This window comes from Aethalodelphis obliquidens, unplaced genomic scaffold (genome assembly GCF_003676395.1).
Source record: "Aethalodelphis obliquidens isolate GAN/ISIS:26980383/991018 unplaced genomic scaffold, ASM367639v1 scaffold8, whole genome shotgun sequence".
In the NCBI taxonomy this organism is placed as follows: Eukaryota; Metazoa; Chordata; class Mammalia; order Artiodactyla; family Delphinidae; genus Aethalodelphis; species Aethalodelphis obliquidens.
In genome coordinates this window covers 55,265,743-55,293,175 of record NW_020837952.1, presented here as the reverse complement: position 1 = coordinate 55,293,175, position 27,433 = coordinate 55,265,743, and the positions used below count along the sequence as shown (strand labels likewise).

Here is a 27,433-nt window from a genome sequence, read left to right as displayed (position 1 = left end):
GTGCAATCACAGTAAAGTCAAATCCCATAACTGCTGCGTGGGTGACTCACAGACTGGAGAACACTTATACCACAGAAGTCCACCCGCTGGAGTGAAGGTTCTGAGCCCCACGTCAGGCTTCCCAACCTGGGGGTCCAGCAACGGGAGGAGGAATTCCTAGAGAATCAGACTTTGAAGGTTACTGGGATTTGAATGCAGGACTTCAACAGGACTGGGGGAAACAGAGACTCCACCCTTGGAGGGCACACACAAAGTAGTGTGCGCATCAGGACCCAGGGGAAGGAGCAGTGGCCCCAGGGGACACTGAAACAGACCTACCTGCTAGTGTTGGAGGGTCTCCTGCAGAGGCTGGGGGTGGCTGTGGCTCACCGTGGGGACAAGGACACTGGCAGCGGAAGTTCTGGGAAGTACTCCTTGGCGTGAGCCCTCCCAGAGTCCACCATTAGCCCCACCAAAGAACCCAGGTAGGCTCCAGTGTTGGGTTGCCTCTGGCCAAACAACCAACAGGGAGGGAACCCAGCCCCACCCATCAGCAGTCAATCACATTAAAGTTTTGCTGAGCTCTGCCCACCAGAGCAGCAGTCAGCTCTACCCACCACCAGTCCCTCCCATCAGGAAACTTGCACAAGCCTCTTAGATAGCCTCATCCACCAGAGGGCAGACAGCAGAAGCAAAAAGAACTACAGTCCTGCAGCCTGTGGAACAAAAACCACATTCACAGAAAGATAGACAAGATGAAAAGGCAGAGGGCTATGTACCAGATGAAGGAACAAGATAAAACCCCAGAAAAACAACTAAATGAAGTGGAGATAGGCAACCTTTCAGAAAAAGAATTCAGAATAATGATAGTGAAGATGATCCAGGACCTCGGAAAAAGAATGGAGGCAATGATGGAGAAGATGCAGGAAATGTTTAACAAAGACCTAGAAGAATTAAAGAACAAACAAACAGAGATGAACAATACAATAACTGAAATGAAAACTACACTAGAAGGAATCAACAGCAGAATAACTGAAGCAGAAGAACAGATAAGTGACCTGGAAGACAGAATGGTGGAATTCACTGCTGTGGAAGAGAATAAAGAAAAAAGAATGAAAAGAAATGAAGACAGCCTAAGAGACCTCTAGGACAACATTAAACGCAACAACACTCACATTGTAGGGGTCCCAGAAGAAGAAGAGAGAGAGAAAGGACCAGAGAAAATATTTGAAGAGATTATAGTTGAAAACTTCCCTAACATGAGAAAGGAAATAGCCACCCAAGTCCAGGAAGCGCAGAGTCCCATACAGGATAAACCCAAGGAGAAACACGCCAAGACACATAGTAATCAAATTGGCAAAAATTAAACACAAAGAAAAACTTATTGAAAGCAGCAAGGGTAAAACGACAAATAACATACAAGGGAACTCCCATCAGGTTAACAGCTGATTTCTCAGCAGAAACTCTACAAGCCAGAAGGGAGTGGCATGATATACTTAAAGTGATGAAATGGAAGAACCTACAATGAAGATTACTCTACCCAGCAAGGATCTCATTCAGATTCAATGGAGAAATCAAAAGCTTTACAGACAAGCAGAAGCTAAGAGAATTCAGCACCACCAAACCAGCTCTACAACAATGCTAAAGGAACTTCTCTAAGTGGGAAACACAAGAGAAGAAAAGGACCTACAAAAACAAACCCAAAACCATTAAGAAAATGGTCATAGGAAGATACATATCGATAATTACCTTAAACGTGAATGGATTAAATGCTCCAACCAAAAGACACAGGCTTGCTGAATGGGTACAAAAACAAGACCCATCTATATGCAGTCTACAAGAGACCCACTTCAGACCTAGGGACACATACAGACTGAAAGTGAGGGGATGGAAAAAGATATTCCATGGAAATGGAAATCAGAAGAAAGCTGGAGTAGCAATACTCATATCAGATAAAATAGACTTTAAAATAAAGAATGTTACAAGTGACAAGGAAGGGCACTACATAATGATCAAGGGATCAATCCAAGAAGAAGATAAAACAATTATAAATATATATGCAGCCAACATAGGAGCACCTCAATACATAAGGCAACTGCTAGCAGCTATAAAAGAGGAAATTGACAGTAACACAATAATAGTGGGGGACTTTAACACCTCACTTACCCCAATGGACAGATCATCCAAAATGAAAATAAATAAGGAAACAGAAGCTTTAAATGACACAATAGACCAGATAGATTTAATTAATATTTATAGGACATTCCATACAAAAACAGCAGATTACACTTTCTTCTCAAGTGCACACGGAACATTCTCCAGGATAGATCACATCTTGGGTCACAAATCAAGCCTCAGTAAATTTAAGAAAATTGAAATCATATCAAGCATCTTTTCTGACCACAGCGCTATGAGATTAGAAATGAATTACAGGGAAAAAACTGTAAGAAACACAAACACATGGAGGCTAAACAATACATTACTAAATAACCAAGAGATCACTGAAGAAATCAAAGAGGAAATCAAAAAATACCTAGAGACAAATGACAATGAAATCACGATGATCCAAAACCTATGGGATGCAGCAAAAGCAGTTCTAAGAAGGAAGTTTATAGCTATACAAGCCTACCTCAAGAAACAAGAAAAATCTCAAATAAACAATCTAACCTTACACCTAAAGGAACTAAAGAAGAACAAACAAAACCCAAAGTTAGCAGGAGGAAAGAAATCATAAAGATCAGAGCAGAAATAAATGAAATAGAAACAAAGAAAACAATAGCAAAGATCAATAAAACTAAAAGCTGTTTCTTTGAGAAGATAAGCAAAGTTGATAAACCATTAGCCAGACTCATCAAGAAAAACAGGGAGAGGACTCAAATCAATAAACTTAGAAATGAAAAAGGAGAAGTTACAACAGACACCACAGAAATACAAAGCATCCTAAGAGACTACTACAAGCAACTCTATGCCAATAAAATGGACCATCTGGAAGAAATGGACAAATTCTTAGAAAGGTATAACCTTCCAAGACTGAACCAGGAAGAAATAGAAAATATGAACAGACCAATCACAAGTAATGAAATTGAAAATGTGATTAAAAATCTTTCAACGAACAAAAGTCCAGGACCAGATGGCTTCACAGGTGAATTCTAGCAAACATTTAGAGAAGAGCTAACACCCATCCTTCTCAAACTCTTTCAAAAAAAGGCAGAGGAAGGAACACTCCCAAACTCATTCTATGAGGCCACCATCACCCTGATACCAAAACCAGACAAAGATGTCACAAAAAAAGAAAACTACACGCCAATATCACTGATGAACACAGATGCAAAAATCCTCAACAAAATACTAGCAAACAGAATCCAACAACACATTAAAACGATCATACACCATGATCAAGTGGGATTTATTCCAAGGATGCAAGGATTCTTCAATATACGCAAATCAATGTGATACACCATATTAACAAATTGAAGAATAAGTACCATATGATCATCTCAATCGATGCAGAAAAAGCTTTTGACAAAATTCAACACCGACTTATGAAAAAAACTCTCCAGAAAGTGGGCATAGAGGGAACCTACCTCAACATAATAAAGGCCATATACGACAAACCCACAGCAAACATCATTCTCAATGGTGAAAAACTGAAAGCATTTCCTCTAAGATCAGGAAGGAGACAAGGATGTCCACTGTCACCACTATTATTCAACATAGTTTTGGAAGTCCTAGCCACGGCAATCAGAGAAGAAAAAGAAATAAAAGAAATACAAATTGGAAAAGGAGAAGTAAAACTGTCACTGCTGATGATATGACACTATACATAGAGAATCCTAAAGATGCCACCAGAAAACTACTAGAGCTAGTCAATGAATTTGGTAAAGTTGCAGTTTACAAAATTAATGCACAGAAATCTCTTGCATTCCTATATACACTAATGATGAAAAATCTGAAAGAGAAATTAAGGAAACACTCCCATTTACCATTGCAACAAAAAGAATAAAATACCTAGGAATAAACCTACCTAGGGAGACAAAAGAGCTGTATGCAGAAAACTATGAGACACTGATGAAAGAAATTAAAGATGATACCAACAGATGGAGAGATATACCATGTTCTTGAATTGGAAGAATCAATATTGTGAAAATGACTATACCACCCAAAGCAATCTACAGATTCAGTGCAATCCCTATCAAATTACCAATGGCATTTTTTATGGAACTCGAACAAAAAATCTTAAAATTTGTATGGAGACACAAAAGACCCTGAATAGCCAAAGCAGTCTTGTGGGAAAAAAACAGAGCTGGAGGAATCAGACTCCCTGACTTCAGACTATACTACAAAGCTACACTAATCAAGACAATATGGTACTGGCACAGAAACAGAAACATAGGTCAATGGAACAAGATAGAAAGCCCAGAGATAACCCCACACACGTATGGTCAACTAATCTATGACAAAGGAGGCAAGGATATACAGTGGAGAAAAGACAGTGTCTTCAATAAGTGGTGCTGGGAAAACTAGACAGCTACATGTAAAAGAATGAAATTAGAACACTCCCTAAAACCATACACAAAAATAAACTCAAAATGAATTAGAGACCTAAATGTAAGACCGGACACTATAAAACTCTTAGAGGAAAACGTAGGAAGAACACTCTTTGACATAAATCACAGCAAGATCTTTTTTGATCCACCTCCTAGAGTAATGGAAATAAAAACAAAAATAAACAAATGGGCCCTAATGAAATTCAAAGCTTTTGCACAGCAAAGAAGACCATAAACAAGATGAAAAGAGAACCCTCAGAATGGGAGAAAATATTTGCAAACGAATCAACGGACACAGGATTAATCTCCAAAATATATAAACAGCTCATGCAGCTCAATATTAAAAAAAACAAACAACCCAATCCGAAAATGAGCAGATGACCTAAATAGATAATTCTCCAAAGAAGACATACAGATGGTCAGGAAGCACATGAAAATCTGCTCAACATCACTAATTATTAGAGAAATGCAAATCAAAAGTGCAATGAGGTACCACCTCACACCATTTAGAATGGGCGTCATCAGAAAATCTACAAATAACAAATGCTGGAGAGGGTGTGGAGAAAAGGGAACCCTCTTGCACTGTCGGTGGGAATGTAAATTGATACAGTCACTATGGAGAACATTATGGAGGTTCCTTAAAAAACTAAAAATAAAATTACCATATCATCCAGCAATCCCACTACTGGGGATATACCCAGAGAAAACCATAATTCAAAAAAGCACATGTACCCCAATGTTCATTGCAGTGCTATTTACAATAGCCAGGTCATGGAAGCAACCTAAATGCCCATTGAGAGACGAATGGATAAAGAAGGTGTGGTACATATATACAATGGAATATTACTCAACCATAAAAAGGAACGAAATTGGGTCATTTGTTGAGACGTGGATGGATCTAGAGACTGTCATACAGAGTGAAGTAAGTCAGAGAGAGAAAAACAAATATCATATATTAACGCATATATGGGGAACCTAGAAAAATGGTACAGATGAACCAGTTTGCAGGGCAGAAATTGATACACATGTAGAGAACAAACGTATGGACACCAAGGGGGTAAAGCGGCGGGGGGGTTGCGGGTGGTGGTGTGATGAATTGCACCAACTGGGATTGACATGTATACACTGATGTGTATAAAATTGATGACTAATAAGAACCCGTGGGCTTCTCTGGTGGCGCAGTGGTTGAGGATCCGCCTGCCGATGCAGGGGACGCGGGTTCGTGCCCCGGTCCGGGAAGATCCCACATGCCATTGAGCGGCTGGGCCTGTGAGCCATGGCCGCTGAGCCTGCGCGTCCGGAGCCTGTGCTCCGCAGCGGGAGAGGCCACAACAGTGAGAGGCCTGCGTACCGCAAAAAAAAAAAAAAAAAAAGAGAGAACCTGCTGTATAAAAAAATAAATTAAATTTTAAAAAATAAATGAACTGTGGGGAAAAAAAAAAAGCACAGAAAGGCAGTGAGCTGCTTTTCTTTACAGGCTCGCCCCATCCTGTTCTATTTGTGTGTAGTCATCACCCATAAAGTTTCCTTAACAGACTCACCTCCCAGCCTGCTGCATTGGCTCCATACAGCAGGTGAACCAAGGGATTGCTGAGACAGATCTGAGTCCCAACCCACTGGTGCACAGCCTGGTAAGTTATGTGTGCTGAGGCGAGGCTTCCAGCAAGGAAGTGCCTTAGGGGCCCCTCTACTTATTTGAAAGCACATTTGCACAATAGAAGTCTCAAAGATATATTTTTAAAATTAATAAGCTTTATTCTTAGAGAAGTTCTGGGTTCATAGCAAAATTGAGCTGAAAGTACGGAGTTCCCACATACCCCTCCCTGTCCCCACACATGCACAGCCTCCCCATCACCAGAGTGGAACATTTATTATAATTGATGTACCTAAATTGACACATCACATTCACCCAAAGCCCATGTTTACATTAGGTTTCTCTCCTTGTGCTGTGCATTCTATGAGTATGGACAAATGTATAATGATACGTGTCCACCCTTATAGTATTATACGGAATAGTTTCACTGCCCTAAAAATCCTCTGCGCTGCTATTCATCCCTCTCTCCCCCCAGTCCTTGGCAACCACTGATCTTTTGCTATCTCCTTAGTTTTACCTTTTCCAGAAGGTCATGGAATTGGAACCATAAAGTATGTAACCTTTTCAGATTGGTTTCTTTTACTTAGTAATATGTCTTTAAGGTTTCTCCATGTCTTTTCATGGCTTGATAGCTCATTACTTTTTTGCGCTGAATAGTATTCTGTTGTTTGGATGTCCACAGTTTATTTATCTGTTAACCTACTGAGGGGCATGTTGGTTGCTTCTGAGTTTTGGCAACTTTGAATAAAGCTTCTATAAACATTCATATGCAAGGTTTTGTGTGGACATATATTTTCAGTTCATTTGGGTAAATACCAAGGAGCATGAATCCTGGACCATATGGTAAGAGTATGTTTAGTATAGTAAGAAACTGCTAAATTGTCTCCCAAAGTGGCTGTGCCCTTTTGCACTCCCACCAGCAGTGAATGAGAGTTCCTGTTGCTCCACATCCTCGTCAGCATTTGGTGTTGTCAGTGTTTGGGATTTTGGCCATCCTAACCAGTATACTGTGATATCTCGTTGTTTTAATTTGCAGTTCTCTAATAACGTGATATTAAACATCTTTTTATATGCTTACTTTCCATCTGTATATCTTGTTTGGTGGTGAGGTGTCTGTTGAGGTGTTTGCCCCATTTTTTAATTGAGTTGTTTGTTTTCTTATTGTTGGGTTTTAAGATTTCTTTGTATATTTTGGATAACATCCTTTATCAAATGTATCTTTTGCAAATATTCTCTCCAGTCTGTGGCTGGTCTTCTTTTTCTCTTGACATTGTCCTTTGTAGAGCAGAAGTTTTAAGTTTTAATGAAGTGCAGCTTATCAGTTATTTCTTTCATGGATCATGCCTCTGCTGTTGTATCTAAAAAGTCATTGCGAAACCCAGGGTCAACTAGGTTTTCTCATCTAGGTTATCTTCTAGGAGTTTTATATTTAGGTCTGTTATCCATTTTGACTTAATTTTTGTGAAAGATGTAAGGTCTGTGTCTAGGTTCGTTATTTTGCGTTTGGATGTTCGGTTGTTTGAGCACCATTTGTTGAAAAGTCTATCTTTGCTCCATTGTATTGCCTTTGCCTCTTTGTCAAAGATCAATTGACTTTGTTTATGTGGGTCTATTTCTGGACTCTCTATTCTGTTCCATTGATCTATTTGTCTGTTTTTTTGGCCAATGCCACGCTGTCTTGATTACTGTAGTTTTATAGTAAGTAAGTCTTGAAGTCAAGTAGTGTCAGTTCTCCTTCAATGCTGGGTTTGCTATTCTGGGTCTTTTACTTCTCCGTGTAAAGTTGAGAATTAGTTTGTCAATATCGACAAATAAGTTGCTGGAATTTTGATTGGGACTGCATTGATCAAGTTGGGAAGAACTGACGTCTTGACAATATTGAGCCTTTCCATCTGTGAACATGGAATATCTCCATTTATTTAGTTGTTTAATTTATTTCATCAGTTTTGTAGTTTTTCTTATTTTGATCTTGTACATATTTTATTAGATTTATACCTATGTATTTCATTTTTTTGTTAATATAAATGGTATTGTGTTTTTAATTTCAAATTCTACTTGTTCATTGTTGGTTATAGGAAAGGGCACATATCCAGTTGATTGATGATGCTGTTGAGTTCAGCTATTTTCTTACTAATTTTCTATCTGCAGGATCTGTCCCTTTCTAACAGAGGAGTATTAAAGTCTCTAACTATTATAGTAGATTCATCAATGGATTCATTGTCCATGCAATTCTTTTTCTGCCTCATGTATTTTGATGCTCTGTTTTTAGGCACATACACATTAAGATTGTTAAGTCTTCTTGGTGTATTGACCCCTTTATCATTACATAATGCCCCTCTTTATCCCTGATAACTTTCCTGGACCTGAAGTCTCTAAGTGAAATATACTTTTTTTTTTTAATTAGTGTTAGTATGGTATATCTTTCTTCATCCCTTTACTTCTAATCTGTATATTTATTTATATTTAAAATGGGTTTCTTATAGACAAAGTATTTTGGATCTTGTTTTTGGATTTACTCTGACAATCTCTGTCTTTTAATTGGCATATTTAGACCTTTCATTTTAAAGTGATTATTGATATAGTTGGATTAATATCTACCATATTTGTTCCTTTTTCTATTTCTTGGCCTGTTCTTAGTTCCTGTGTTTTAAAATATTTATTTATTTTTAATTTATTTTTATTTTTTGGCTGTGTCAGGTCTTAGTTGCAGCACCCGGGCTCTTTGTTGTGGCACGTGGGCTTCTCTTTAGTTATGGTACATGGGCTCAGTGGTTGCGGCACGTGGGCTTAGTTTCCCTGCGACGTGTGGGATCCTAGTTCCCTGACCAGGGATCAAACCCACGTCCCCTGCACCAGAAGGCGGATTCTTAACCACTGGACCACCAGGGAAGTCCCCTTTTTTCCTACTTTTGTCTTCCAAACTTTTTCTGCCTTTTGTGGTTTTAGTTGAGCATTTTATGTGATTTTATTCTCTCTCCTTTCTTAGCATATCAATCATACTTCTTTTTGTACTTTTTGTACTTTTTTTAGTGGTTGCCCTAGAGTTTAAAATATACATTTACAACTAATCTAAGTCTACTTTCAAATATTACTGTACCACTTCACGGGTAATGCAAATACTTTATAATAATAAAATATTCCTAATTCCATCCTCCTGTCTTTTGTATCATTGCCATCATTCATTTCATTTCACTTGTGTATGTGTGTATATGTATATACACACACATTGCTACTACTATTATTTTGAACAAACTGCTATCTGTTAGATCAATTAAGAATAAAAAACCAAATTTTTTTATTTTACTTTCACTGATTCGTTCTTTGATGTGCTTCCTTTCTTTATGTAGATCCGAGTTTCTGACCTGTATCATTTTCCTTCCCTCTAAAGAACTTCCTTCAGCATTTCTTCACGGCAGATGTACTGGCAACAAATGCCCTCCGTTTTCGTTTGCCTGAGAAAGCCTTCATTTCTCCTTCACTTTTGAGGGATAATTTTGCAGAGTACAGGGTTCCAGGTTGGCAGGGGTTTTTTCCTTAACACTTTAAATATTTCACTTCATTTTCCTCTTGCTTGCATGGTTTCTGAGAAGTCGGATGTAATTCTTATCTTTGCTCTTTTATAGGTAAGGTATTTTTCCCCCCTCTGGCTTCTTTCAAGATTTTTTTTCTTTTTTGTCTCTGTTTAAATATTGATTTATTTATTTAGGCTGCGCCAGCTCTTTTTTTTTTTTTTTTTTGCGGTACGCGGCCCTCTCACTTTTGTGGCCTCTCCCGTTGCGGAGCACAGGCTCCGGACGCGCAGGCTCAGCAGCCATGGCTCACGGGCCCAGCCGTTCCGCGGCATGTGGGATCCTCCTGGACCGGGGAACGAACCCGCGCCCCCCACATCGGCAGGCGGATTCTCAACCACTGCGCCACCAGGGAAGCCCTGTGCCAGCTCTTAGTTGCAGCACGTGGGATCTTCGTTGCCGCGTGTGAGATCTTTAATTGTGGTATGCGGGATCTTTTAGTTTCAGTATGCGGACTTCTTAGTTGCAGCATGTGTGTGGGATCTAGTTCCCCGACCAGGGATTGAACCCGGGCCCCCTTCATTGGGAGCACAGGGTCTTACCCACTGGACCACCAGGAAAGTCCCTAAAGATTTTTATCTTTGATTTTCTAAAGTTTGAATATGAAATGCCTAGGTGTAGTTTTTTGGGTTTTGTTTTTGTTTTTTGCATATATCCTACTTGGTGTTATCTGAGTTTCCTGGATCTGTGTTTTGGTGTCTGACATTAATTTGGGAAATTTTCCAGTCGTTTTTTCCTTCAAATATTCCTTCTGTTCTTTTCTCTCTTTCTTCTACTTCTGGTATTCCTATTATGCACATGTTACACTTTTTAATAGTTGTCCCATAGTTCTTGGATATTCTGTTCTGTTTGGGGGGTATTTTTCAGTCTTTTTTTTTCTCTTTGCTTTTCTGTTTTGGAAGTTTCGATTGTCATTTCCTCAAACTCAGATTCTTTCCTCAGCCGTGTCTAGTCAACTAATGAGCCCATCAAAGGCATCCTTCTATTTTGTTACGGTGTTTTTGATCTCTAGCATTTTTTTTCAAAGATTCTTTTGATGTGGACATTTTAAAAGTCTTTATTGAATTTGCTACAATATTGCTTCTGTTTTATGTTTTTGTTTTTTTGGCCACGAGGCATGTGGGATCTTAACTCCCCAACCAGGGATCGAACCGCACCCCCTGCATTGAAAGGCGAAGTGTTACCCACTGGACCGCCAGGGAAATCCCCTCTAGCATTTGTTTTGGACCCTTTCTTAGAATGTTCATTCTCTGTTTACATTATCCTTCTGTTCTTGTATGTTTCCTGCTTTTTCTGTAAAAGCCCTTAGAATATTAATCATAATTTTAAAAAATTCCTGGTCTGATAAGTCCAACATTTCTGCCATGTCTGACTCTGGTTCTGATGCTTGTTTATGCTCTTCAAACTGTGCCTTTTGCCTTTTAGTATGCCTTGTAATTTTTTGTTGAAAGGTAGATATGACGTACTGGGTAAAAGGAACTGTGGTAAATAGGCCTTCAGTGATGTGGTGGTAGGTGTGAGCGTTGTGGGGGGAGTGTTCTGTAGTCCTATGGTTGGGTCTCAGTCTTTTGATGAACCTTCGGTACCTCTGGACTGGACTTCACCATTGCTTCTCAGTTTTTTTCCCCCGCTTGGGTGGGACAAGATAGCTAGATGGTGCTAGAATTGGGTATTTCCCCTCCCCCAGGTGGGTTAGGCTCTGGTAAATTATTGTCTCCTGAGGGAAGACAACATGCTATATGGGATATTTAAGAATGGTTATGTTTCCTCCGCACTTCCACGTGGGGTCATCAGCTGGAGCAGAACAGCAGTGGCTCTCGTTATCAGAGCGTGAGGTCTCCAGGTTGCTACAGTTCCCACCACTCCCTGACGCTCCTGATAAGGAGGCAAAGTGTTGGTTGCCACATGGTCTTACGCTCGGCCGGCTTCACTCATTTATGTTGCTGACTACGTCTCCAAACACAATGAAAGAGACTCAGACTAGATGAGAACCCAAGTCATTTGTTGGCAGTGCAGTTCTGTAGATTGGGAGGACCTTCTCTGTGGGTTCTCACTTGGCCTGATCTTCAGTCCACCATGCTCCCTGGCCCTCCTTCTCTCCCATCCCTTCTCTCTGCTTCTTCGGTCTGTCTTAACCCTGCTCCTTTACTTCCTGCCAGTTCACTCCACCTAAACCTCCTCACCCCTTCCTACCTGGCGTCTTGCTCTCCACCAAGTTCCTCTGGCCCAGGGTCCTGAACCTGGTGATCTGCCTCCACAGTTTTTAGCTTTACCCTCACCTCGGCTTTTCCAGTACTGACCTTTGGGCCAGTTTAGCTCTTGAGTCAACAATTTTTTTCTTTTATTGAAAAAAATTTAAATAGCAAGGTAATGCATGCTTATTCTAAAGTATTCAGGTATCTACAAGTATGTAAGTAAACAGTGAAAGTCACTTTCCCTTTCAGCCCTAGATCCCTCCCTAGATGCTAGTTATGTGGTGTGTATCCTTCCAGAACTTTTAAAAAATACATTAGAAATATACAATATAGACATTTAGGGTTATTGTTTTCTTTTAGGGTTATTGTATCCTTCCAGAACTTTTAAAAAATACATTAGAAATATACAATATAGACATTTAGGGTTATTGTTTTCTTTTTTAATGTAATCAGGATCATACCATAAATATTGTTTTGGAAGCTGCTTTTATTTTTTTCCTATTTATTTATTTATTTTTAGCATAAATACCTCCTGGAGATTTTTCAAAGTCCGTGCTGTTGACTGATCCCATTCTTTTCGTAGCTGCATAATATTCGAAAAGTTGGATATGGCATAATTAATTTAACTCTTCCCTATCAATAAGTATTTCAGTGCTATTTTCATCATAGTGAACATGTGAATATTTTTGTACATGTATCTTGGGACTCATCTGCAAATATTTCTGCAAGCTAGAGCCCTAGATGTGAAATTTAAAATTTTGGTAAATATAGTCAAGTTGCTTTTCACAGAAGTAAAGGCATTCTTCACTGAAGCGGAAAGGACACCATGAGCTTCTGTTTCCCCTACCCCACTGTCGAACACATTCTAGAATTGAGTTGTAAATAAAAGCAAAATAGACACACACACTATTTGGAATGATTCCATGTAAAAAGCCTTATACCTCTGTATGTGTGCATGAGGGTAGAGCACCAGAGGCACAAAATAAGACTGTCAGAGTTTAAATTCCTGCTGCTTTACTGTTTTCTCACACTGTGACATTAGGTAAATTATTTAACCTTTATGAGTCTCAGTTTCCTGTAAAATAGTGATAACATTAATAACATACCTGCCTCATAGATGTATTATCTCTGAAAGAACTGGACAAGTTAAGACTCCTGAAAACCCTTAGATCAGTGCCTGGCCCACAAGAAGCACATTATATATGTATAAATGTGTAGGGGAGGAGTCTGGAAGGATGCGTATCAGATGGAGTCAGTTCTGGCAAGGGAGTGGGGTGGAAGGGGGTAAACTGTTTTTACCCTGACTACTTCTGTAATGTTTGGGTATTTTACAACAAGAATGTATTTATATGTCAGTTCTGTGGTTTTTTTAATGATAACTTGAGAACCAGGGAAATGAATGAGATGATTCTCCCAGTAGCAGGATCTGGTGGCTTTTCAAGGCTGCCCAGCATGGGCACAGCTCCTCGGTGTTCTTCATTGCCACTCAGAACAGGGCCAGGGCTGGCAGGAGCAATCGTGGATCCTCACGTGACCTGGAGGAAGCATCCTTCCTGCTCCTCTGCGCAGGCAGCTGGTCAGACCTGGCAGATGCTGGCTGCCTGTTGCCACCAGAGCCCACCCCTGGGCTACCCTGCCCAACCTCTGCTGGCTGCGGTGTGCCCTGCCCTTTATATATCAGGCCTTGACTGTATGGCTGCTTCTCCCGCGTCAGCACCTATAGCCAGGCTCCACGCTGCCCTACCACGTGGCACCTAGCACGTACCTGGTGCGTAAGAAGTGTTTAATAGCTGTACTAGCAAATGAGTGAGCCGCCTCCTTCTGAGACCCAGACACCCCCCGCCGACTTCCCGCACAGCCATGTCCTATTTCTGTTCCTTCTCCCATGCCCTAAATGTGGGTTCCCCCCAAGACTTTGGCCGTGAACTTGCCTAGCTCTTCTTTCCAGTCTCCTTCCTTTGGGAGCTTGTTCACCCACCGTCACAGCTTCACCATTCACTCCAGCAGTAAGTGTGTTCCTTCCTCTCCGGATAGGCCACTGCCTCTGCAAAGGCCTTCCCTGCACTCTCAGCCCAAGATCAGTGTAGGTGCCCCATCGGGGCGCCCTTCTGGCATCCTGTCCCTCCCCACAGCAGCATCAGTCACCTCATAATCACCGGCTTCTCCCTGCTAGTCTCTGAGCCCTCGGAGGGCAGAGATGGGCTTCACTGCTCACGGCTGCATCTTCTCTTGGACACCAGCCCGGCACCTGGCTTTTAGTAGGTGCTCAGGGAAGATTCGTGGAATGAATGATATGTTTGCAAATTCTATCTTCTCACCTGTTTTTCAGTCTCATATTCCCAGCTACCTAGAGCAGTGATACCTAAACCTAGCTGATCATCAGACTCCCCTGGGAGCTTTTTAAAAACTAAAAGTGAAGAGAGCCAGGCACAGGCCTGTGAGCTGTGTGTGCTCTCATCTGAATAGGTACAGAATATCTCTAGAAAGCTGTGCAAGAAACTAAGGGTCTTGGGTGAGCAGTAGGAAGGAGACTTTTTACCGTATTTGATTTTGTATCACGTAAAATATTTATTGTTTTTTAAATTTAAATAGAGAACAACTCAGGGGCCACAATAAACAATTCAGAACCCGATAAGGAATGACGTTTATTCCTTGGATTGGATGTTTATTCCAGATTCTAATGAACCTGTATATCTGAATACTTCCGTAGCAAGGCTGGTCATCATCCAGGTTTGGGAGCTGCCTTCCCAGGGAACAGCCCCAGCTGTAGGTCCTTCCGTCGTCTCAAATGCAAACTCAGGTCTCATCATTCTTGCCCTAAAACTTGCTTTTCCTCCAGCGTTCAACTATCTTTTCTGTTCTTTCTCTGTGCAAATCTTGTCCATCCTTCCGGGCCCTGACAATATCAGCTACAGTGACATCCTGGCAGATATCAAAGACATGGCTGTATTGACACACACCCGTCCGATGCATTCATCCATCATGCCTTCTCTAGTGTACTTAATTGGAGTGACAGTGTTGACGCATAGGCTTAGCAGTGTGACCCTTCCCTGACACACACACACACCTGCGCACGTTCCAGTACCTTTAGCTCACCGTGCAGGCCGGGGCTGCCGGTTCAGGAGAAAGGTGGGGCGGGCTGGAGGGGCACTGCACGGTTTATCAGGCTAAGGAGAGATGCCTCACCCCTCGTATTCCCAGCACTCGTGCCCCGCCACTTCTGGCCAGTCCTCTGTGACTGCTCCAGCCCATACCGATCTTACTCCTTTGAATCCTAAACATAGCAGTTTAGGACTTAATTGTTCCACGTGTGTTGATTTGGTTCTCTGAATAGACTGTAAATTCCTTGAGGGTGGTGAAGACATAATCATGCTTTAACTTCGTTACCCAAGCTCAACGCTGGGCTGGTTGACAATCAGTACAACTTGCTGGGTCACTGACATTCATTTTCCTTTCCTCCCTTTTTGGCAGGACTGGGGGTAAGAGGAGTCAGAGATCAAGGGAAATCTCTTGAGAGGTCAGGGGTATGATGATTAATAATAATAATAGTTACCCGTTATGGAGCAGCTCCGATCTGAAAGCCTCTGTGCTAGTGTTTCACAGCGTATTACATTCTTTATATCTTATCCTTATGAGAGCACTGGGAGGCAGGTATTATTATCCCCCTTTACAGAGGTCAAACAGTAGCTTGTAACCCGTGGAGCCATGATCGGAACCCTGTTCCCAATCCTGTACTCCTCAGGAGCGTAGCCAGGAGGAGGGGCAGGTGAGAGACCGTGGGGGTGGGGGACACATCGGTGGTGACACTCAGGGGGATGAGGTCAGTGACACAGATGGCCACCAAGGCCCTACCACCTAGTGGGAGACAGCAAGGCCCTGCCACGCACTTTGTTCCAGGTCTTTTGCACACCAGCAGGAGAAATGGCCTACTCCCTGACCCCTGCCCTCCTCTAAGATTTGCACTAACCCCTAAAACCCCATTTCTTTTTTGGTTTTTGAAGGCAATTGAGAAGTACGAGATGGAGAAGAAGGCTTTAAAAGGAGAGAGAAGTCACGGCAGCTTGGGAGACAAAGGCAAAACTCCTTTCTCATAGCCTTGATGGTGTTTTTGTGGGGTTTGGTTTTTTAGTATCTAAAATGTAATCGAGTAGGAGTCTGGAGTCTCAGATGAGGGTATTTTTAGCCTCTTCTGAAAGAGCCTTTAATCTGACTTCTTGGCATAGGGCAAGAAAGGGGGGAGGGACAACACCATTTCCAGACGACCTGTATGGGACACACTGCACCAGGTGCTTTCATACGTATCCCCCTGTTAAAGGTTCCTAATGCCCCCTACCTGTGAGGTGGGTGCCGTAGAAAGTGTTTTATAGATGAGAGAATAGGCTTGGGGGTAAGGGAACAACTTGCCGAAAGCCACACAGCTTGTCTGCGGCAGGTCCTGGATTCTCCCCAGCCTGACTTCAAAGCCCACGTTTTATCTACTCCTCCTGGCTGCTTCTCTGGCTCAAGCAGTCTAATCAAATGAGGGGAATCTTAGTAAGTCAGCAACCCAGGTGGGATCTAGGGAGACTAATAGTGTGCGTGTCATCTGACTGCTCAGGTTGAATGAAAGATCACAGGTATGATCACCACACAGCAGTGGACAGGCCCCGTGGTCACTCACATCCTACTTCTCTTCTTCCATACTTCTGCAGAAAAGAGCGAAAGAAAATCTCAGTATATTTACAAAGGCTCAGAATCCAGGAATGTCAAATCTTTCATTATCAAAAGGGTAAGAGATCTATTGCTAGGTCTGTTTCTGCTGGGCATGGACTAGATTTTATTCCCAGGGAGGGGATACTTGGCACCTGGATGGTGACTACGCAGGAAAATGGCAGAATTCCCTTTTTAGAGAATCTTAAAGTATTTTAATAATGCTGGAATTTCTCGTAACGACTCAAAAAGATAGAATGAGGAGTGTTCTAGAGGTCATTTGTCTGTTTATTTTTAGAACTCAGAAGATGTTTGCCCTAAAAACAGTGAGTTCAGATTCAGTTCACACAGCCACTGTGCTGCGCAGCTCCGCAGGGCCCATTCCCACAGCAGTGCTGGTTTTGTCGGTCACTGCAGATAGCCCGGGACGCTGGCAGTCGGGAACAGTCAGAGGATGTGTCCAGCATCAGGCAGCTTTTCAGTACCAGAGACCTGCTTCCCTCTCAGATCCCCGGACCTGCGGCCAGGCTCTCTCTGCTGCCTCTGCAACCACAGCCTGGCCCCGCCATACAGCCGCCCCAGTTAAGATCCTCCTAAGCTGGCTCTTTAACTACCCAGCTCGTGTGTATTCAAACCTGGAAATGCTAGGGAACACGTTATCCTTTTTTCACTTTTTAGCCACACAGCATAAAGCCCGATGGTTGACGGTCTGCACTGAAACTGTCATACTACCCATGATGGTGGCTGAGCACATTTAAATGTCCTGTCCAAGGCAGGACAGCTAGTAAATGGGAGAGCTGACATCTGACTCAGAGTCAAAGCAGTTAATCACTGAGTTCTTCCATTGTCAAGGCCATAGCCCAGTTAGAGAGGAACTCAGTCCCTCAGCATGTTTCCAGTAGGTGCCTTTGGGTGGCGGTAATAGGTTTCCTCTTTCTACTTTTCTGTATTTTTACATTTTTTATAGTCATATTTTATTTTTATTCTAAAAATCCATTTAATATATATGTTAAGCACCATAGGGATAGTTGTATCCTTTGATCTAATAGTGCCATTTTGAGAAATTCATACTAAATAAATAACCCCAAAGAGGTGAACCGTATGCTCCAAGTTACTAATAAATAATATTAATTTGAAGTGATCGGTGAGTAGTTAAATTAAAGCAATCTTGTTAACAAGATATATTATTTTAAATGATAAATGTGAAGACAGTGTAACAATGTGAAAAATCTAAAGTTAAGTGGATAAAGCAGGACATAAGAGTGTGTGTGTACATATACGTATTCTAAAATGATTGAAGTAACATACATATCTGTATACATGTGCTCAAAGCCAGAAAGGGAAAGTGGAAATAATGTATATAGGTGCTTGGTAAGGGGTGCTGCGATCATGAACGCACTCTATAAAACACTCTGTCTATAAGGTTGTTATATTGTCTCCGTGATAAAAAGCAGATACTGTATTGTTTTAAACTGTCAAAATGATGGACCCCATTTTCGTATTCTGCTCTTTTCTTCAGAAAATAGCAAACAAAAATATGCTGGCAGAGCTGTACCAGTATGCACAGTTTGACGACTCTAAGCCAAACAACCTTCCAAATGGAGTGGACTTCTATGACATGGTGGGCAATGTGATCCAGGCTGAGAGAAACCCCCTTAGTGGCAAGGTAAGGAAAGAGAGCGGCAGCCCCTCTGTGATATCCAGCCAGCCTCACACCAACCTGCGCGGCAGACACAGCGGTCCCAGTTTTACACACCAGGAAACCAAGAGTGGTGGCAGTTAAGTTGCTGAGGGCCACACAGTTTGCAAGTGACTGAGCTGAGATTAGACACCAGGCCCACGTTTCCTCCAAAACCTACATCCTTTCTCCCAGACCTCCGGTCTCCCAACTAACTGTTCTGATCACGTATCCTATTAGCACAACATTTTGAGTTCACACCCTCATGATATATGTTTCTTTATAAATGATATATGTGTTCTGTTGTCAGTCACGATGTTGTATATTGATAAATTTAATTTCTTTTTTTTCTTAATTAGACATTAGTTAGAATATTTACTTCCCACACCCTGTGGTACCCCTTGGGGTGAGTCACCCACTTGGAGAGCAGTTCACACTGGGTTCCTTAGGAAGGAAGGAAGGGAGAATTCGAAGGCCCTGAAGAACCTGTGTGCGTGTGAGACAACGCTGGCCACTCAGGAGCTGGGGGATAGTTGTGAGGAGGGGTGGAGAGGGGAGGAGGCCCAGAAAATGGTCTCGGCAGCCTTACAGCTGTGCCTCATCGCCCTTCACGACGGCACAACTCCAGGGTCCCCAAAGCAGCTATGACATTGTATCCTCAGCTCCTAACTAGTCACCCTCACCCCCATTCTTGGGACCCAGCTTTGCAGTCCCTTCTGTCTGTACTTCTCACTGCAGCTTCAAACCACACCCCCCTCTCTCCCTCTTTCTCCCTCTCCCTGCCCACCCCCATCTCCTCCTCCCTGTCTCCCTCTCCCTCCTCTGCCTTCTTCTCCCCATCTTCATGATTTTTCCCTGCTGCCCTCTCTCTGGCTGTGTCTCTACCTCTGTTCCATCTTGCATTCAGACTTCCTAAGAGCAATGATCTGTTTAGGCCAGTCACTGCCCAGTATGACGATGGTGTCTGCTGGACTTCCAGTGCCGGGCTCTGGCGTGGACTGCAGTCAGTAAGCTGCCTTTCACCAGGTGCTGGTCCCCAGGGCAGGTAGTGGTCACCCTGGGATCAGGTACCTGATCCCCTGCTTTCTTTATCAGAGAGGTAGAGGAGCAGCAGGCACTCAGAGCATCACATTCCCTCCAGGACAATGTAAAAAGATGCTCACCACGTGGATTCTGTGATAGCAAGGGACTGGAGGGCAGTACATCTTTGGTGGTTAAGTAGCTCTCTGGGCTCCAGTTTCTTCTCCTATAAAATAGGGATAACAGGGCTTCCCTGGTAGCGCAGTGGTTGAGAGTCCGCCTGCCGATGCAGGGGACGCGGGTTCGAGCCCCTGTCCGGGAAGATCCCACATACCGTGGAGCGGCTGGGCCCGTGAGCCATGGCCTCTGGGCCTGCGCGTCCGGAGCCTGTGCTCCGCAACGGGAGAGGCCACAGCAGTGAGAGGGCCGCATACCGCAAAAAAAAAAAATAGGGATAACAATAGTCTCTACCTTGAAGTATTATTGTAAATTAAATAAGATAATATACATAAGCACACTTAGCACAGTGCTTAGTAAGTCATAATTGCTCAAAAAATGATAGTTTTTATTATCAATGTTATTAGAAAAGTTTAATGATCAATAATAGAAGAACAGTACAGTCATTTTTGGTTTATACATGATGGACTACTTAGCCACTACAATGAATATTTATGAAGAGTGTATTTTAACATGCAATGCTATGTTGTTAAATGAAAAACATCGGTATATAAAATTGCAGTACAATGTTACATAAGCACACACAGGAAAATCTGGGGTGAAACCATACATAGCTATCACTAGCATTCTCTGAGTAATAAGATTGTAGTTTTTAAAAAAAATTTTATTGAAACATAGTTTATTTACAATGTTGTATTAGTTGCAGGTGTACAAGATTATAGGTTTTTTTCTTCTTCCTTTTTCTATAATTTAAAAACGGAAGAAAGACCTTTGGAAATGGATGGGGTGTTTCACAGACCCGCCGTTCCTGTGAGACCTTCCAGCACCTCTGCTGCCCCTGACAGGCCCGCTGGCCCAGCCACATGTGCTCTTGCTCCATTTGCTGTGTGGGTGGCCCCCAGGACAGTGACTACGATGCTAATTAATGTCCCCTGGGGAATGTTTTCCTGAGACCTTAATCCCAAGAAAAACTGTGCATCTACGGGAATGCTTTTAGTCTTATAACTGATGCTGGTTCCTGCTTTTCTTTGGCTCCCAGGAAACCCAAGGCAGATATGTGCCCTGGCTTTAAAAGGACCCTCTTCCATCCTGCTCGGGGGACCATCCCAAATTTTACTTGCCTCCTCCTGGGATTCCTTCTCTCAAATGTCTGTTTACCTGTGAACACCTTCAGGGCAGGGACTCTCATCAACATCCCGAGCACCTAGGTGCTCGAAAAATATCTGTTGAAGAGCTGAAATGAAATCTTTTCGAAAGGAAGCAGGAGCGTGAATAAATAAACGATAAAGAACTAGCACACTCTTAACAAGTGTTGCCTAAGTGCCTGGCACTGTTCTAAGTGAGTATGTATGCTTTGCGTGTGTGTCACCCATTCATTTAACCCTCAGAGCAGTCCTGGAGGTAGGGACTGTCGTCATCATCATCTCCATTTCCCAGATGAGGAAATTGGGCACAGACAGTTTCAGTGACATTGCTCAGGGTCACGCAGCTAATAAGCTTAAGAGCTGGATTAGAATCCAGACAGTGCGGTAGCAGTCTGTGCTCTCCACCTCTCTGACGATACTGCCTCTCTCAGGAAACATGAGGAATGGCGGAAAAGACAAAGCCAAGAGCAGGGCTCAGAGAGCTCCTTGCTAACTAGGGTAGCTTGTGTATCAATGCACCATGCCCTCAGCTTCTGTAGGCTTGAAGGGAGTGCCAAGGAGTCTTTCCCTTTGCATCCAGGATGGGGGCAAGAGAGAGATCTCTGCTCCTCTTAATGGTAAGAGGAGAGGCAGCCTTACCATGTCTCTGGGGCCAGGCTGCCTGCTTTTGAGCCTCCCAGGCTGTGTAAGCTTAGGCAAGAATCCTAACCTTTCGACCCTCATTTTTCTCTTCTATAAATTGGGGATAACAGTTCCATCAACCAGCACCAACCGCAGAGATAGATGATGAAAAATAAAGTGAGATAAACAATGAACGGCATAGCTCAGTGCCTGATACATGGCAAGCATTCACCAAATGTTACATATTATTGTGGTAGCAGCTTTGGAGTCAGGGAAGGTTCAAGACCCGGTTTAGGACAATGAAGCCTGAATTTTCTGCCTCTCTGAGTTCACTGATAATTCTGTTCCAATTTTAGAACTCCATATGCTTACTGCTAACTCAGCAGGATTTCATGGTCCAGTGATTTGCATCTGTATAATATCTATGTTTGTTGATACTGATTATTATTGAATGAACACAGATGACAGCATGGAGCAACTGCCTAGAGTTATGGGTTCCGATCCTGGCTCTGCCACTTGCTGGCTGTGTTACTTTGGGCAAGAGACTTCAGCAATATATTTATTTTGGCCGCGCCACGTGGCTTGCAGGATCTTAGTTCCCCCACCAGGGATCAAACCCGTGCCCTCAACAGTGAAAACGCAGAGTCCTAACCTCTGGACCTCCAGGGATTCCTGTGACTTCATCAGTTTAGTCCTCAGTTTCCTCATCTGTGAAATGGAGATAATAACACATGCCTTGTATGATTATTGTAAGGGTTAAATGAGAACATGTAAAAACACCTGGCAAGGTAAATAGTTGGCACTCACTGAAAGGTTAGGTGGGTTTTTTTTTTAAGTTGACCCCAAAGTGTGTTGACTCCAAAGACGTCTGGCGGGGAGGTGGTGTGATTAATGACAGTAACAAGCCATGGAACATAGGTGGAAAAGCAGGTTTTGAGTGGAGATGATTATGAATCTGGCTGTGGCTCCAGGTAAATTTCAAAGAATAAATAAGTAAATAAATAAACAATAACAATAGCAATAATCATGTGAATTTTGTTTCTTTTCAAGTCTTTCTGTTCAGATAGAGAATTAGAGCAATTTCTCTGTTCTCCTTCTGTAAGAGCCATGTGGCTGGATAGCTTCTGGTGGATCTTTCATGAAAGGTACCAGGTAAATGCAAATCCGATGGCTTCTCTCCCTCACTTAAGTTATTTTTCTGTGGCACAAACCCCAGCCTCTTTAACGTGGGCTGTAAGCCCTTCTGATTCCACGGACCGCCCCAGCAGCCTCATCTGTCACACCCTGTCCCTTCCCCACCCATGCCTCGTCCATGCACTCTGGGCTGTAAACATTGCACCACGTCCTGCAGCTCCCCAGAGCATTAAGGACTGGTCCGTGTCACATGGCTGGTCAACGGCAGGGCAGAGAGTAAAGTCAGGACCTCGTGGCCCAGAGTTTGTGTGCTTTCCTCAACATTCTACCTCTCTGTATGTGTTTTATAGATCCTATAAAACAAATCAGTGTAGTATTTCATAAATAATATGAGATTAATTACCTTGAGAATAAGATTCCTAAAAATGAGAGAAATACTTAGTTAAGATTCCCAGTCCTTGGCCGCTTCAACAAGGGGCTCTAGTAATTCCTTCTCCGTTTTTATTCCCGGTAGCCAAAGAAGGAAGTCCAGAACAAGCTGTTCGACCGGATAGCCCAGCACTACGCCTTTCTTTTGTCTTGTGAATCCAGGTCCCACTACGAAGAGGCTCTCTTAAAAGTGAGCATCAATCGCTGTTCAGGAAAAAAAATCACATTGGATAGATGTTCACTGCTAGTGCCAAGTTAATGCCCTTAACGTGCTTTCCATAAGGGAGTAATTAGTAAGTTGTGATGTATTCATATACTGACTTGTAATGCAGCAGTTACCCAAAATAAGGTAGATCTATATATACTGATAGGGAAGATGTAATGATGTATTTCAAGTGAAAAACAAAACTCCATGTTAGAAAAATTATATGTATATGTATGTGTGCCTATGAGTAGAAAAAAAAGTCTGGAAAAATATTTACCAAACTCATAGCAATGCTTATTATCTCCAGGGAATAAGGTTATAAGAAGCTTCCTTTTATATTTTATTTATTTCTATAGTATTTAAATAAGCATGAGATTTGAAAATTATGAATATACATATGTACTTTTTATATATGTGTGTATGTACATGTATACTAAAAGGGTTGCTAGAAGAAAATATAAGTGAATATTGACATGATTTGGGGGTAGGGAAGGACTTTCTAAATATGACCCCAAGGGATTAACCATAAGAAGACTGATTTAACTATATAAATTATTTAAATTGCTACAGTCAAAGTTAAAAGGCAAATGAGAAACTATGCAAAAAATACTGGTAACATATATGCCACACAACATAAAGAAGTCTTACAAATCAATAAGAAAAATGGGCCAATGGACAAAGTACATAAACCAGAAATTCACCAGGGAAGAAATAAAAATGGGAGAAAAAGTTCACCTTTGACAATAATCGAGGGAATTCCCTGGTGGCCCAGTGGTTAGGACTCTGCTCTTCCACTGCAGGGGGCGCAGGTTCTATCCCTGGTCGGGGAGCTAAGATCCCGCATGCTGCGTGGTGCAGCCCTCCCCAAAATAATAATAATTGAAAATACAAATTAAAACAATCCTTTGGTACATCTTTTTACCTGATAGATTGCATAGATTAAAAAATGTAATTCCCAGTGTTATGAAGGACATAGGGAAATGGCACTCAGACAGCCTGAGTGGGAAGTGAATTGGGACAGATGGGCTGAAAGGCACTTACACTAGTTAAGTGTCTGCTTAACAAGTTGCTTAGGCTTTCAGTGTCTCAGTTTCATCACCCATAAAATGAGGATAATAATGCCTCTCTCGTTGAGTTGTCCTGAGTATTAAATGAGATGGTGTTTGTAAGGCATCTGACATATCACCCAGCACACGCTAAGCCCCCAATATATAATAGCTGCTATTATTACTCTTATTATACCATCTTCTGGAAGTCATATTTGAATATATAGTAAAAGCTGCTTTCATTTATGCATTCAACAAACTTTTTTATGCATTCAACAAACTTTTGATTGCTTAATATGTGCCAGACACTGAGCTAGCTTAATAAATAAATATAATTATTCTGCATAATTTGTAATGCAAAGTCCTAGAAACAAGACAATATCCACAGATGCTGAATGTTTAAGTAAATTTTGATATGGTCACTCAGCACAATACTATGAAGGTCACTACTGGAAAAAAAAAATCCCAAAGAGTTTATAGTAACCCGGGGAAGTATTTATGTTATGATGTTAAATTAATAAGCCAGATATAAATGTATAATTTGACCTTAACCATAGTTAAAAAGGAACAACAGTACTACTTATGCACAGGAAAGGAAAAAAAAAAACAGGAAGTAGGACTTAATATTATCTCTGGGGGACAGCAAGATGGGTATGTCAAATGTACTTTGTTATCTTCTGCGCTGATCTTTGGCCAGGTTGTAGAAGGGGCTGAGGCACAGACCGCATGCAGAGGAGCTGGGGGAGGGGGGTTTGCTGGCCAATGTAGCATGGTGTTTGAGGAGTGGTCCCCAGGTAGGGTAAGGGGTCCACCGAGATGTGGGGCAGCTGCAGATAGAAATTGCTTCCCTCGTGAACAGGAAGGCAGCATGGTGTCAGGTAGAGTGTTTTATCACAGGTCCTTTCTGAAGTCAGGGGCTCTTTTCTGGGTGTGGAAATGTCCAGAATATTGCCTGAGCTCTGCTTGCCCCCCAGAGGTTGCCATTACTTCTGAGTAAAGCCCTGTACACCAGCTTCTGCTGCTGCTTCCCTCAGTCCTGGTTCAACACTCACGAATTCAAGTCTGACATCTGTAACACGATGAGCCTGTGGATTTCAGGTGAGAGGTGGCTACTTTCTCCTGGGGAAAGCAATTCCAGAAACACGTCTTCCACCCGAGCCCAGGTAGGTTCCTGTTTGCCATCACACCTCTTCATCGAGGCAGTTGTTCTTTTCTCTCCTTGAAAATAAAGAAAGTAAAGTGTGTGGTTAGAGCCCGAGGAGTACTCATGATTCTGCTCCCTCAAACAGTTCTGAGACATTCCTAGTCCCCTTTCGTCCCCAGCTGCATCGGCAGGGAGCAGGTTTCGGCACAGCCCTGTTAGTTAACAATGTGCTGTAGGCCAATGGACCCAGGAACCCAAAAGCACTGTGCTGGCTAGATAATCCCACCTTCCACCCCCACTGTGACCCCACTTGACCCAACTGTCGTCCCCCTCTCCCTGCAGCACACACAGTGCCAGCTTGAGTTTGCTTGTCAATTACTTTTCAGTCTCCTTCCTCACGTCCCCCATCTCAACCCAGACATCCTCTAAGGTCGTTGAAAGCTGAGAGGTTCCCTGTGTACTAGGTACTGTGCTAAGTAAGCACCTTTCACATTTCCTACTGTGTTGAGGGTCTCCGAGATCAATTCCACATTAGGAGATTCGGTGGAGCTCACAGGTCTCGGCATACAGTTGTGTTTATGGCTAAGACTTATTATTACGATATGTAGTAAGGGTACACAGCCAGATCATAAGGGGAAAGACAGGCATTGTTTGGAGGAATTCACATGCAGCCCTCCTCCTCCCGTGAGGAGTTATACAGAGCCCCTCATCCCACTGCAGTGAACACGTGGCAACATGTGTGTGATGTTTCTGCCCAGAAGCCCGTTAGAGAAACAGCGCCCAAGGGTTTTACTGCGGGCTGGTCATGGAGGCACCTCTGTCTATCGTGTACCAAAGTTCTAGGGAAGCAGGTGTTTAGCATCAGCTACATTGTTACATAAACAGTCTAGGCGCAGTGAGTCACTCGTCAGCTAGGGAATAAAATTTCCCCCAGCTTTATTGAGATATAATTGACATAGGACACTATGGAAGTTTAAGGTGTACAGTATGATAATTTGATACACGTATATATTGTGAAGTTTTTACCACAAGCAGGTGAGTTAACACATCCTTCACCTCACATAATCCCCATCATGTTGTTGTTTTATGGTGAACATTTAAGATTTACTCTCAGGACTTCCCTGGTGGCACAGTGGTTAAGTATCCACCTGCCAATGCAGGGCACAAGGGTTCGAGCCCTGGTCCGGGAAGATCCCATATGCTGCAGAGCAGCTAAGCCCGTACGCCACAACTACTGAGCCCTCATGCCACAACTACTGAAGACCATGCACCTAGAGCCCATGCTCCACAACAAGAGAAGCCCCCGCTCGCCACAACTAGAGAAAGCCTGCGTGCAGCAACAAAGACTCAACACAGGCAAAAATAAATAACTAAAATAGATACACTAAAAAAAAAATAAATAAATAAAAAGATTTACTCAGAGCAACTTTCAAGTGTACAATACAGTGTTATTAACTGTAGTCACCATGCTGTCCATTACATCCCTGGAACTTGTTCCTTCTGTAACTGCAAGTTTGTACCCTTTGCCCCACATCTCCTGATTTTCCCCACCCACAGCCCCTGGCAACCACTGTTCTACTCTCTGCTTGTATGAGTTTGGCTGTTTTAGATTACACACACATAAGTGAGATCATACAGTATTTGTCTTTCTCTCTGAGCCTTATTTCACTTAGCAAAATGTCCTCAGGGCCCATCCATATTGTCACAAATGGCAGGATTTCCTTCCTTTTTATTGCTGAATAATGTTCTATTGTGTATACATGCCATAATTTCTTTACCCATTCATTTGTGAGTGGACAGTTAGGTTGTTTCCAGGTCTTGGCTATTGTGAATAACGCTGCGGTGAACATGAGCGTGCAGATATCCCTTTGAGATAGTGATTTCATTTCCTTTGGCTGTATATCCAGAAGTGAGATTCCTGGATCATATGGTACTTCTATTTTTAATTTTTTGAGGGACTTCTATACTGCTTCCATAGTGGCGGTTCCAACTTACATTCCTATCAACAGTACACAAGAGTTTCCTTTTTTCTCACAACCTCGCCAGCATTTGTCGTCTCTTGTCTTTTTGACAATAGCTGTTTTAATAGGTGAGAGGTGATAATCTTATACTGGTTTTGATTTGCATTTCCCTGATGATTAGTGATGTTGAGCACCTTTTCATGTACTTGTTGGTCATTTGTATGTCTTCTTTGGAAAAATGTCCGTTCAGATCCTTTCTCTTTCTCTAATTGGACTGTTTGGGTTTTTTTGCTACTGAGT

General features: G+C 42.3%; 1 protein-coding gene across 1 annotated transcript in view; it reads left to right on the top strand.

The window, feature by feature from the left end:
- Positions 1 to 27,433, top strand: part of FAM227A (family with sequence similarity 227 member A) — a 69,559-nt gene that overhangs the window by 2,225 nt on the left and 39,901 nt on the right. Inside the window, exons 2-8 of the mRNA XM_027106018.1 lie at positions 6,075 to 6,157; positions 15,886 to 15,958; positions 16,576 to 16,652; positions 18,093 to 18,239; positions 22,265 to 22,366; positions 22,863 to 22,967; positions 25,003 to 25,126. Coding sequence (XP_026961819.1) covers positions 6,075 to 6,157; positions 15,886 to 15,958; positions 16,576 to 16,652; positions 18,093 to 18,239; positions 22,265 to 22,366; positions 22,863 to 22,967; positions 25,003 to 25,126 — 711 coding nt within the window. The remainder of the gene's footprint in view (positions 1 to 6,074; positions 6,158 to 15,885; positions 15,959 to 16,575; positions 16,653 to 18,092; positions 18,240 to 22,264; positions 22,367 to 22,862; positions 22,968 to 25,002; positions 25,127 to 27,433) is intronic.